This window comes from Anoplophora glabripennis, unplaced genomic scaffold, assembly GCF_000390285.2.
Source record: "Anoplophora glabripennis isolate ALB-LARVAE unplaced genomic scaffold, Agla_2.0 scaffold1041, whole genome shotgun sequence".
Lineage (NCBI taxonomy): Eukaryota > Metazoa > Arthropoda > Insecta > Coleoptera > Cerambycidae > Anoplophora > Anoplophora glabripennis.
In genome coordinates, this window is record NW_019417123.1 from 25,110 (window position 1) to 37,854 (window position 12,745).

General features: G+C 33.3%; 1 protein-coding gene across 1 annotated transcript in view; it reads right to left on the minus strand.

Annotated features, from left to right (window-relative positions):
- Nucleotides 1–1,778: 1,778 nt before the first annotated feature.
- Nucleotides 1,779–12,745, minus strand: part of LOC108913837 (protein Skeletor, isoforms B/C-like) — a gene marked incomplete at its 5' end in the record, with an annotated part of 107,014 nt that continues 96,047 nt past the window's right edge. Inside the window, 5 exons of the mRNA XM_018719477.1 lie at nt 1,779–3,994; nt 4,626–4,850; nt 4,908–5,101; nt 6,707–7,337; nt 7,753–7,940. Coding sequence (XP_018574993.1) covers nt 1,874–3,994; nt 4,626–4,850; nt 4,908–5,101; nt 6,707–7,337; nt 7,753–7,940 — 3,359 coding nt within the window. The remainder of the gene's footprint in view (nt 3,995–4,625; nt 4,851–4,907; nt 5,102–6,706; nt 7,338–7,752; nt 7,941–12,745) is intronic.

Here is a 12,745-nt window from a genome sequence, read left to right on the forward strand (position 1 = left end):
TATAGTTTCAAAGAATCTATTGGCTCGCGTGAAGAGTACATAATTAATGGAAAAATGATTGCTCTTTCAGGTTTTGAATTAAGTTTCATGTTAGACATGCAGAGTAAAAAGTTATTAACTAAAGTTTCGGTTAAATTGTTCATAAATGGCTCCCTCTATGAGCAACGCTGAAATTGCAACATGCATCTTATTTGTCGCTTAAAAAATATAGTTTCACAAATTTTCTAACCTACATATTTTCAGAGTAATCGCAAAAAAACAATTTAAAATTTTAATTTTCAACACCCTGTATTTCTAAACTATCAACTTTTGAATAAGGCATGTTTGTACCAATGCTCACCATTTCATGTGTAATATCTTCAGCTTTCGATTTTCCCATTTGTTAATGAATCGACCTGTATAAAATAACTTTTTTGCATAAAATATAAAGTTCTATTTTTTAAATTTTTCATCTTGTGTAGGCAAAATTCCTTTTTGTACAAGAAACTGGGGAAAAATTTATTAGAAGTGGTTTATAATTCAAAATAATTACGTATGTTACAAATTTGTTGGTAATTATTCGTAATTTTGCAATAATTTCTAATCAAAATTTATTGAAATAGAATGATCCTCTTCTAATTTGGCATTTACACCTAAATTTTAATTATGCTTAACTTTCCTTATATTTTCTTTTACACAAATGGCATTTTGCCTAGATAGAAAACATGATTTTTTTAACCTTTTAAACTGGATTGTTTTGTTGTCTTTGACACCAATAGAAAGATCATTGGAAACACTTTGTACAGGGTTAGTCACTATATAATCTGCCAACTTATTGTGAGTTTATTATTGAAATTGCCTACAAAATTTTCCTCTTCAAAAATATATAATATGTTACTGTTTGATTCAGGACTTTTATTAAACATATTTCAGTTTAAATCTATTTTTGAAAAAACAGGAGGGAAATTTATGTCTAAGGGATCGCAGTGGCTATGGACGAGGCACATGGAACAAACAAATGACTGACAGGAGTTTATTTTTATTCATCATTAATTTATTCCCTATAAAAAAGTGTTTTAAAAAAGAAATAATGTTTAGTGAGAACGACAAATTTGAAGTTATCGGTTTATTTTTTGATAATTCACTCCTGTTTTTTCAAAAATAGTTTTAAAGTGGAATAAGTCGAAAAGTCCTGAATCAAACAGTAACATATTATATATTTTTGAAGAGAAAAATTTAACGAAGCTAAGTGTACTAATATAAGTATAGGGTGTTACATTTAAAAAAAATTCTTTAATTGAGTGATTTCCATTATTCAATTGTTTTTTCTAATACTGTATTATAAAAATTCATAAAAAAGCTAAAACTTTTGTATTAAAAGCTTTTTTTGTAATTTCAATAATAAACTCACAATAAGTTGTCAGATTATAGTGACTAACCCTGTACATATTAAATTCTGGAAAAGAATCGGTTATTTGTTTCCAAATTGGTACAGTGTATTAGTAGAGTTCTAAATCATAAAATCATCTATTATATTTCTCATCATTTCTTATAGAGGACATCTTGTATATGTTCGCCAATTTAATACTACGTTCCTATACACTTTATTAAAAATCAATAAAATTTGTTGCACTTGATTTTCGTTTCTCTTCAGTATTTCCGCCTCCTCAGAGTTTAGCAAGGGGCCCTAAACATAATCCAGTCTGACACTGTGGCAAACTATTTGAGGGGATACAATAAACGTTCTTTGAGAATAATTTATATTATATACAAAAAACATTTATTTATAAAATCTACATATTTAACATTTATTTACATAATAATTAACGAATTGTAATTATTAAAACATAACATTAAAGTATCCTTACAACGACTTAACATCAAATCTAGAAAATTATAAATATTTTAGGAAATAGGCAACCATAAAAATGGTGAGGTAAGAGTTCACAGATAGTATCAGTTGGGTAGATGAATTAGGAGTGCTATGTATTCGTTTTTCTTGTTCGGCTGTATGTTCAGGAGTGTGATGTGCTGCTCTTTTTCTTCTATTCCCACCATCTTTGTTTCCTTTCCTCACCCTGGACAACCTAGTCAAACCCTGGGGTAAATATGACGACGATGGAAGAGAGGGAGTATCCAAATCACGACTTAAAACACCAGATTTTGATTGAAGTTGAGGGGCATTCTTATCGATGAATGCTGGATTTAGAGGTGGCAGCTCTCCTTTAAATTTACCTACTTGAGGCATTGTCTTAATGTATTGGCTGGCTTTAGATAATCGTTGGTCTATAAGGGTGGAGTGATCTGTTAGTTTAGCCGTCAGGCTTTGTCCTGATACTTTTTTCCCATCGTAAGCCACCACAACGTCAGGAGGCGAATCGATATTGGAAAAATCTGGTGCTTCTATGTCTATATTCGATGGCTTTCTTATAACATCTATAGGTTTGTTTTTATTGTCAGATGGAGGTAAGTAATAAGTTTCGACTCTCTCAGCAGCTTCGGCAATTGGCTCTTCCATAGTTTCAGGCAAGCTGCGGGGACGTTTCAGAACTATTTTTGTATATGGGTAATAGCGCTTTTTCAGTATCCTCTTCTGAACTTTAATACGCTTCTCTTTAACAGTTTTGTCTGTGGGAGAAGGAACAAACATAGGCTCAAAGTTTTGTATAGGTTTAAATTCATATTGATCGGCATTATCCACATTAACTACCCCCATTTCACTTTCGTATTCGATATCGGGTTCATTATTATCCATTCTGTCCTGGAATTCCTTGCTTACAATAGGTTTAAATCCACTTTCTATTTTTACCGAACCCGGTTTGAAGCCGGTGTTGTATGCGGGATGTATAAAAGTAGGAGTTATATCCATAATTGAGGTGCTAGGGGCAGTTTGGATTTCAGGTTCTCTTTCTGTAGAAGCCTGCTGTGGAGATATCTCCACATTTCTTATTTCATCTGTCCTGCTAGATTCGGTAACAATTACATTTATCATTTGGTTTTGAATGGGTGGGGACTGGGTGGAGTAAGTTGGAGGAGGTGGTTTGGATAAGAAATATGAAGGAGCCACAGGAGTTTTAGGGGGCATGTGGGGGAAGAACATGGGTTTGTTTTCTAAAGGAAGAGCATAGGGTCTGACATGTGACATGACATGTGGTATTTTGTATTGCTGTGGCCTGTAAATTTTTTTGTACGTTACTTTTTGCATGGGGAACTGTCGCATGGGTGGCCGCATTATCATTTTTACTGGGAATTGCATTGGACGCTTAGGATAACCAGGTGGGGGGCCAAGAGGTCTACGCAATACTAGTGTATTGAATTTGGCTGGTAAATTAACAGGAGGAGGCATAATAAAACTTAAATTTTGCCTATCGGTAGCAGCAACAGCAATATTGTCAGTAAATTTTTGTGGGAACTGAGTCGTCGTACTTGGTCTTTCTGTAGTAGTTGTGGTTTTCTCTGTAGTACTTGCAGTTGGAGTGGTACTTGTGCTTGAGTTTGTTGTGGTGAAGGAAAGAACAATTTCCTGGATAAAATTTGGTGTAGCATTTTCGTGTACAGTGTTCAGAAGTGTGCTGGGCCTGAAGTTTTGAGGAGGTTGATGTTGAGTCTGATCAAATGGGTTTGGATTATGTGTGAGCTGTGCAAAATACGGTCCGGTGTTCTGATAAAACGGGTCGAAATAGTTCTGCTGTGATGGGGTTGGGATTGGTTCATTTGGTAACTTCTCTTGAGGTTGCCTGGTCGATGGAAGAGGATCTAGTGTGGAAGGAATGATTTTCTTTTCTGAAACTGTGGATTTAAACTCTTTATCTTCCTTGTCTTCTTTAAATAAAGTATTTGGATTTACCCGTGTCTCGATGCGAACAGACGGACTTTCGTCCAAGTCAATGTCCGATTTGTCCTGTAAATCAGCAGGGGCGTCTACTTTTACTGGTATAATTTCACTAGCTGCAGGTTGTCCGTCACAGGAATCGTGAACGTTGATTTTCCATCCCAAATAACGGTGAGTGAAACACTAAAAAAAATCGTTTGTTCAATAAAATTATATATAAAAATAATTATATTTCTGAAATTGTTCAACTGTGTTGGCATAGACTCTGGAAAAATAACTTACATAGTTGTTTCTTCATATCTACCAAGTAAAAATTTCTAGTTAATAAGGAGAAAATTCTAATTAATTATTGAGTTATGGAAATTATCGTAAACGTTTCTACTTAGTAAGTAGAAATTTCGTATAGTACATCTTGTCACTTCAGAGCCATCCTAACATTACATTAATTTCTTTACATAGGAAATATCTTTTTAATTAATTTTAATAATTTTTTATAGTTTTTCTCATTTTCATTAAGATTTAAAAAATCACCAATGGGCATTATTCAGCTTATACAAAAACTCTACAATATACTGCATACAAAAGAAATACTTATGTGTATTTCAATTTTAATGGAGTAGTAGTGTAGTACTAAATATATGAGTAGATTGATAAATTCTAATTCAAAGTTTAGTCATTGGTCATGGGTGACTAGATTCTGCAAATAATTTAAGATAATGATTCGATTGGAATCGATTTCGAAACAAAAGTAAGGCCATAATCCCATGATAGAAAACTTATATTTTAATCAATTACAATTTAACAATTCACCTACCTGATAGTAAACAGTATCAGGCGTGTCTTTATCTGGAGTCCACTGTATAACTCCCGGTTCGCCTGGATCACATTTTAGTTCTAGGGTTCTCTGATATGCTCCAAAGGAATCGAAATCATCTGCTTCCGCGTCGCCCGTATGTGTCCAGTGACATAAACGACCTGTTCCTGTTGGTTCTAAAGACCCCGTTTTTCCTTGGCGAACACCAGCAAAGATCCGAATGTTCTGAAAATCATTAATTAGTTGAAACAGCTAATTATTTTATTTAATAATTCTACCAACCTGCCTTTCTTCTGGCGTCTTGTACTCGTAGCCACCAACTGAATCATCTGTGATGTAAAAAGGATGATATTTGGCTGACACTTCAGAATCATGTCCACCTTCTACTACGAATGTATACGTTTTACCTCTCACTACGTTAATTTCCGGAATTAAAAGACCGTTGATATACCAAGATATACCCCATCCGACATGACCTGTAAAAATAATAACATGCATGTTGTTAAGATGTGCGGGATGTTTTATAAAAAAATTCTTATGTTACTTTTCCTGTTAACATACACGGTAACCTGGAATGGTTTGGACACCGCTCGACCATATATTTCTGAGATAAAAGATGGTTTAGTCAATGACTTACAGGGTGAGTCATATAGTTAGATGTAAAAAATTTAATGAAGCAAGGCAATTAAACAAATTAACCTCTGTGAGAAAATACTTTCTTAAAAAGCAATGTAGGTACTTTCAAAGAAATCGTCTTTAATTATTTTTTTTTTAATGAAACATTGTTGGTTTTTGAGATATTTTAATGAAACTTGACAGGAGAATAGAAGTGTGTTCGAAATAGTTAACATGAATATAGGATTATTTCTTTTAATTAAATTTTAGAGAGGTTGCTAATAATAACTTAAACATTATTTTTTGTTATTTTTTGTTGGTAAAAATTTTGAAATGTCATTTAATTTACTGTGAGAAAAGTATACTCTGCCAAAATACATATATTTTTTGTTTTATGCCAACATACCCTCATTCGAAAGTCAACACTTTCTGATATGTAGCCCTGTACAATTAGCTTTGATTTACTTCATTCGAGAGATATCAACTTTTTAATGCGGGTTAATTGTAAACAATATTTAATCCAGTTACCAATTTCATAAAGATGTGAAGTTTAATAATTAGACCAGTAGGTATACCCCGAACTCTCTTCAAACTCAAAAAAGTTCAAAATCTCTACAAACAAAAAATAGCAAAAAACGAAAGATCGATAAGGTATTTTTAGGGGATTTAGGTAAAAAATAACTGTTCAGCTGTCCCAAAAATTTCCTTATGTGAAGCCATATTGAAATATCTTAAAAAGTGACGGAATTACTGTAAAAAATAAAAAACGTCTATAAATTACCATAACTGCAGTTTAAAGCATCATTATAATTCATAATATTGACACAATTTAGGTTTGAGTTTGTAACATTCATTGAAGACGGCTCGATATAATAAATTATTTTCTTTAAACAGTGTCTTATTACTTACTAGATCACTCTGTGTGATTTATAGAAAGGAAATTTTGGTGTTCAGGACAAGTATAGTTCAATTCAGATATCAGGTTTTACAATAGATCATAAAATTGGGATGTTCATATATAAAATTATGGTGAAATAGACAGTAGTTTATGCTGAATAAAAAAATTAAAAAATGGACCCATGTGTTTTAAAATAAAATAATAAGTGGTATTGTTCAAAGTGGAATACATACTGTAGGCAAGCTGGTCAAAATTGTTTTATTTTGATCGCAGAAATCAGTGGTCGAGTGGTATCCCAACTTGTCTAGGATATCATGTACTTGACTACCACCTGTAGGGTTAGATGTCCAAGTGTACTCTTTGGAGTCTTTTATAAAACTTTCTAAAAAAATTGAAGAATTTTTTAATTCCAATAAATTAGGTCATCACTGAATGTTCTGGAAAAATATTGTCTTGTTATTGTCACTTAGCTAATTGTCTTGAGTTACTAAAACAACTTTTAGTCTATTTTTCATTAAAACTTATTTTGCTGTTAAAAATATACCCCTTCCTGTGTAAGTTTTTTTACCTGTGATTGCCGGGTATCCTTTTTTTCCTCCAGTAGGTCCCATTTGTGCGTAAAATACACCATCTTCAGGTTCATAACACATAATGGGTGGAATCACCCATGCTTCCCTCTTTTGTATAGAAGCAGATGGAGCTACTGCTCTTGTAGAGGTACCACTTGTTCTCTGACTGCCCCGTCTACGTTGCTGTTGGGCCACGCTAGAACTTTTCTCTGAATCAACAGCTCCCTCTTCAGTTGGTTGAGGTTTACGACTACCACCTCTTCTTCTATTTGGATTTCTGGTTGGAGCGCTTGTGGTTGGTGGCTCAGATGCTGCTATCTCAACAGTTGGTTCAATTTTGTTTCTGCTTTGAACGGGAGCCATCGAAGGTTGTTCATTCTCTGGCATTGGACAGTTCCACCTTGCTGGTCTACCGAAGTCTATGAAAAGGTTGTTTTTGAGGTAGTGGTTGTGGAACGACACTTCACGTCTTTGATTGAGAGGTCCTATGGCCCAGATGACGGCTTGGGAAGTGTTGGTCGAAATTGGAAGGTCGTATACGTCAGATGCTTTCAGGGGACGTTGGAAGGTAACAATGGAGTAACCATTCACCATAGCTGCGTTCAAAATTTTAACACTGTTGCTATCCTCCTAAACAGAAAAACACACATTAATATAAAATACAATACATAACATCGGGATGTTGTTTTTTCATTTCAGGCCTGACAATCTTGTCTGCAATATCTTGTAAGTATCTCAAAAATTATGGATTTTAAGAATTGACATTATGGCCGAAAATAATCCAAGGAACAACCTCCTGTACCGGACTTTTAAAATGCCCTGTAGATAATTGGCATGATATTTTTCATATGTTTAAGAATTAGCTACGCTCCAATAATTCTTTAACTCTACCATTTTTCAGTACAAAAATTTAGACAAGCAACATAAAGGATTTGTTTAGAGAAAATATGTTCCAACAGATTCTTACTCAAGATCTTGATCAAGTTTTCTTTATACAATACACTGACTAGGTCTATTGGTTTCAAGTATCATAGAATCAACTTACTAATGATAGTTTATTATCAGGGCAGGATCCTGAGGGTCCAGAACACTGGGCCTTGTCTGCTAGGTAGTAGTCTTCGGCAAATCCTTTAAGAGTCTCTTTATCTACCCAGGCTACAACAACATCTCCTCCAATCATGACACTTCTCGCATTATCTCCAGAAACTCCAAATGCCATGTAGTCTCCATTATCTGAAATCAAGCAAGGAGTTACAAGAGGGGTAAATTTGGTTGAACACATTTTCTGAATTTTTATTTGTACATGGTATTTAAAAATATATTGCTTAATGGAGGATTTATTTTCTAATACTAAGATAAAAACTTTCCATAGGGTCCGTTCCTCGTTTTTGAGTTTTCTGTTTGTTTGAAACAAGTTCAGCAAGTAGGTAATTTCAATGAAAATTTGGTGATGGTGCCTATTTTTCTCTTATTTGGTGATTGTGTTCGAGTACGGTTATGTATCTAATAAATAATATTTAAACTAAACTCCCTTAAAATTATTACAAGATAATAAATATCCTACATATTGAAATTGTATGTGTCTTCTAAACGAGAGTATATTATCGAAATTATTTCTGTGTCAACCTGTACGTATAAAGCTTTTATACAGGGTTCTTAACGGTAAGTGGCCTATTAAAGGTTTCAGAGGAGCCAAAGACAATATGACTCTGAAATTTTGTTTACGGGGGTCATCAGATATGTTCCCTTCAATGAAAATAACGTCATCAATGTAGCACTTCCGGTTATATTGGAAGTAGCTGTCAACTGCGTTATTTTAAATGGAACACCCTATATATTATTGTATTATCGACAAGATAAATTAAAAATAAGTCAAAATTGTTAAAGCTTGCCTGTACCTAAATCTAACCATTTTCTAGATAATCGAGATTTTATAAAAATTTGGACAGATGCAAGCGTTTCGAAAATTCTTTATATCTTTCTTCGTTCTGGGAGCTTTCACTTGTTTTTCGGAATACGCAAAGAACATAAGAGGCACTATATTCAAAATCAAAATTACCCGAAGAAAATTGTACTAAGTGTCCCATTTTTTACCTTACATATTGAAAACTTAAAATCGACAAAACTTCTTAAATTCAAATGGAACACCCTGTATCTTTCTGCATCATATTATAGAAAATCAAATTTTCTTTTCACCGATATAGGCATTGTAGGGCAATTGTTACAGTTTCAATTTTCTCGGATATTTGCGGTTTTCTTACATTCTCAAGAATATTACGTTAAAAATATCATCAAAGGTGCCTTGAAAGGCAAATATTGGTACTGTCATTCAGTATTCTACAAGTATCAAGTACTTTCTCATCAGAACACGTCATTGACAGAGCGGTCGCCGACTACTCTTGAGGGACGTGGGACACCCCAATATTTCACCCCATTAGTTTCGAATTTTTCCGCAAAAACGCCAGGAATGCCACGAAATTCGAGCTGACACACGAGACCGACTTGCCTACTGAAAAGTAGTAGATACCCGAGCGAGTATTGGTAGAGCCACCGTGAAACGGGATCGAACGTCGACTGTGATATCTTGCAGTTCTACATATAAGCAAAGTCTCTGACCAGTGTGCGCACATAACACGAAATCAAGCGTATTCGTTGAATGTCGATATCTTGGATCCGTCCTTGCTTATTTAGCGGAAAATAAGTATAATAATAATAAGCTATACTGAGGGTTTCGCATTACATTTTTTCCGGATTCGTAAAACGAATTCCAATTTCAATATAGTTGCATTATATAGCACTGTTTTATTCATGATATACGAGTACATTATTCTTTCAATTTAAAACATTGTTAAAAATCGCACTACGTGAACTCCAGATAAAAAATCTAGCATCCAGTCAGCTCAGGACCTGCTGTGCCTGTGGCTAAGATGCCAAGGCAGAGGGGCGTAAATACAGTGTCACAAGAACAGTAAAAAAATGGTACTCTCAAATTAATCCAAATATAAAAGCATTTCAATAGAAAATGTTTCGGTTGAGAGCCATTCTGCTCTAGGTAACTCTCCTAATACATATAAGTGATTTTATCGAATAAGCTGTTCTAAGATGCCTGTGTAAGTCCGCCACTTAATCTTTAGTCAGTCTTATTTCCCCCTTTCGGCTGTTTGTTCTGCTGATCCACGCTCTGATTTGTTCATCTCAATAACGCTGGTTTGGCATTTATATACAGGGCGACTCTCGTATACAAGTTACATTTTGATGTTATATACTTAGTATTTGGTTGAAACCGATCTATGGCAATCGTATGTACATGGGACATAACCGATAAAATTAAGAAAAAAATGCTGCTATATATCATTGTAAAACCTCCCGAATGAATGAATTTTGAAAATTCTCTTTCTTGTTGTCAATGACATGCCTATGGGTACTATACAGGGTGATTCAGAACATACAAAAAAATTGAATGTACAAGGGACTCTTACAAATACAATTTTGTAAAAGAAAATCAAAAAGGGTAGTTTGAAAATGACTTGAAAATACAATTCTGTACCGCATTGGAAACTGATTCACTGTAAAACCTGATCTTGTGCAAGGCAAAGAATGCAGTCGGCGAACGGCACGGCGGCAAAGTATAATAAAAAATGAGCGGACAAACAATTTAAAATTTCTTTAGAAATAGCGAATCACGCTAGAGATTACAGTAGCCCAGCGATGTAAAGGTTAAATACCACTTAACTAATTTTTTTCTCGGTAACTAGGTATAAGGATTTTACAACAATTTTTTACGATTTTGTATATCAACCGAATTATGTCAAACTATCCAAAGTTGGAGACGAAACTATGTTTCGGAAACAAAAGCTTTTAAGTCCACGAACTTTTTTCTTATTTTGACAATGTTCATGTTCACAATTTCCCAACATCTATTTGCTTTACATATACTTCATGTTGAGTTTCTAAATAAATCATCCTGAATGGTGTTACGCTTATCTGCAATTAACAAACATTTTTTTAGGTGCACAGCTATTGAGACCACAACAGCTCTAATGAGCTGTTAAAGATAAAAGATCTATTTTTGGTGTTATCGTAACGTTCATTATTAATATCTTTTGTTGGGGTGTAGTTTATCCGCTAACGACACAGACATAAACGGCAAAATTGTTAAAAGTAAAACTTGGATGAATTATTTCTGAAAAGAGTATGTACAGGGTTGCACGTGAAAATATTAAATTTAGATGAAAATTTGTCACTTGGCTCTATTTAGCTATTACCGAACAACACGTATAATCGGTATCACGTTTATATAGGATGATAAAAAATTCAATACAAAGAATTTAGGGGCGTATTTTTGAGGTCAAAATAAGACTTTTTTCCCATAAATGTGCGACCACAAATGCTTAGTTTTCGATATACATGGTGTTAAAGTTTTTTATTTTTTTCAATTTTTTAGGAATAATTTCCAAACAGATCTCAATATTGGCATACAACTTGGGATACGAGAGTTGTTTAGGATTCCAAATTTAAATATGTAATTGCTTTTGACGCTGCTTATATAATCTGTATTCTGCCTGTATGGTTCCTAAGAGTCTTAGATTTCAACAAAACCTCTAAGAATAATTGTCAAACTAAACAGCCATAGCCTACTATGTTTTTTCTCAGCACTGATTTTCTCAAAAACGATTAGTTGCATCAAAAAAATGTTTTTGGCTTAAAATTGATGGGGGAATAAATGCAGTAATACGAAACGTCTCTGTACAGAGTAGCGAAGAAGCTATGGCCAATTTAATTCAATCGCACCATTATAGATGTCGCCCTCTACAAGCAGCGTCAAAATCAATGACATATTTAAGTTTAGCACCTTAAAAAAAATTATTCCTATCAAATAAAAAACTTTGACAACCTGTATATCAAAACCTTAGCATTTGTGAAACCACGTTTATAGGAAAAAAGTATTATTTTGATCTCAAAAATAAATTCTTTGTACTGAATTCTCACTTCTCACTCTGTATAAAGCTTCTTACGAAGATCACACTTCAATGGTATTATACAGAGTGTTTTCCATGTGATAACTTCAAGAGGTCTTTCGTTGAATCATTTGATAAAAATCTGTAAAGAAATAAAGACCTAAAGCAATTCGATTAGAAAAACTATATCTATTCGAATATCGTCCTAGAACATTAACAATTTGTGCACTATTGACTATTTTTAAAATCGTATTTGTAAAAAAGCATTTTTAAAATCAGGTATTCAATTGTGTGGTAGGTACGTAAAGTTCTAGAAGTAACACAAAAAAAGATACTAAGCGATAAAATGGAAGATATATTTTCTGCATAAAAGATTTTAAAAATTAAATGCACTTATTAAATTTTTGTGTCGTTGGTTGACAGACATGCATACTAATTTAATGAACTTTTAGTTTTAATTAATTAAAATATTTGTTCAAACTTTATCTTTTTAACACAAACGGCGAATTTTAAAACTCTAAGATAATCGCTACCTCTATTTGAAACGTATAATAATGTAGAAGTTTTTTCATGTTTATGGTTGGAAAAAAAAAATTTGTTATTTACAATTCTGGAGATATTTGATGTATTTGATGATGTTGTAACCGTTCATTAACTAATAGCGAAACTGTATGACTTTGATGCAATAATTGTTTATTAAAGAACGCCTTAAATTTAACAAAAAACTTAAATATGCGATAACATACAGGGTGCTTGTTTTGAAAAAATGAAATTAGATAAGGCTTATAAGACTAAGGTACTTTATATGATTCAAAATATTTTTAAAAACTGAAGAATTTGATCATAGTTTAGATTTGGTCGTAAATAGACGATCTGTATATGTATCAGTATCACACACTATAACAGTAGTACTGGAAAATAGTGGTACATTCATGACTAAAATGAGTTCGAATCCATTGGGATTCTTAATGTCTAATTATATTTATTTTAATTTGCACTATAAAATAGTCATAATTGGAGCTTGGACTATGCCTTAAATTATTTAATGATTGAAGTATGTATGTTTCATACGCGGAATAC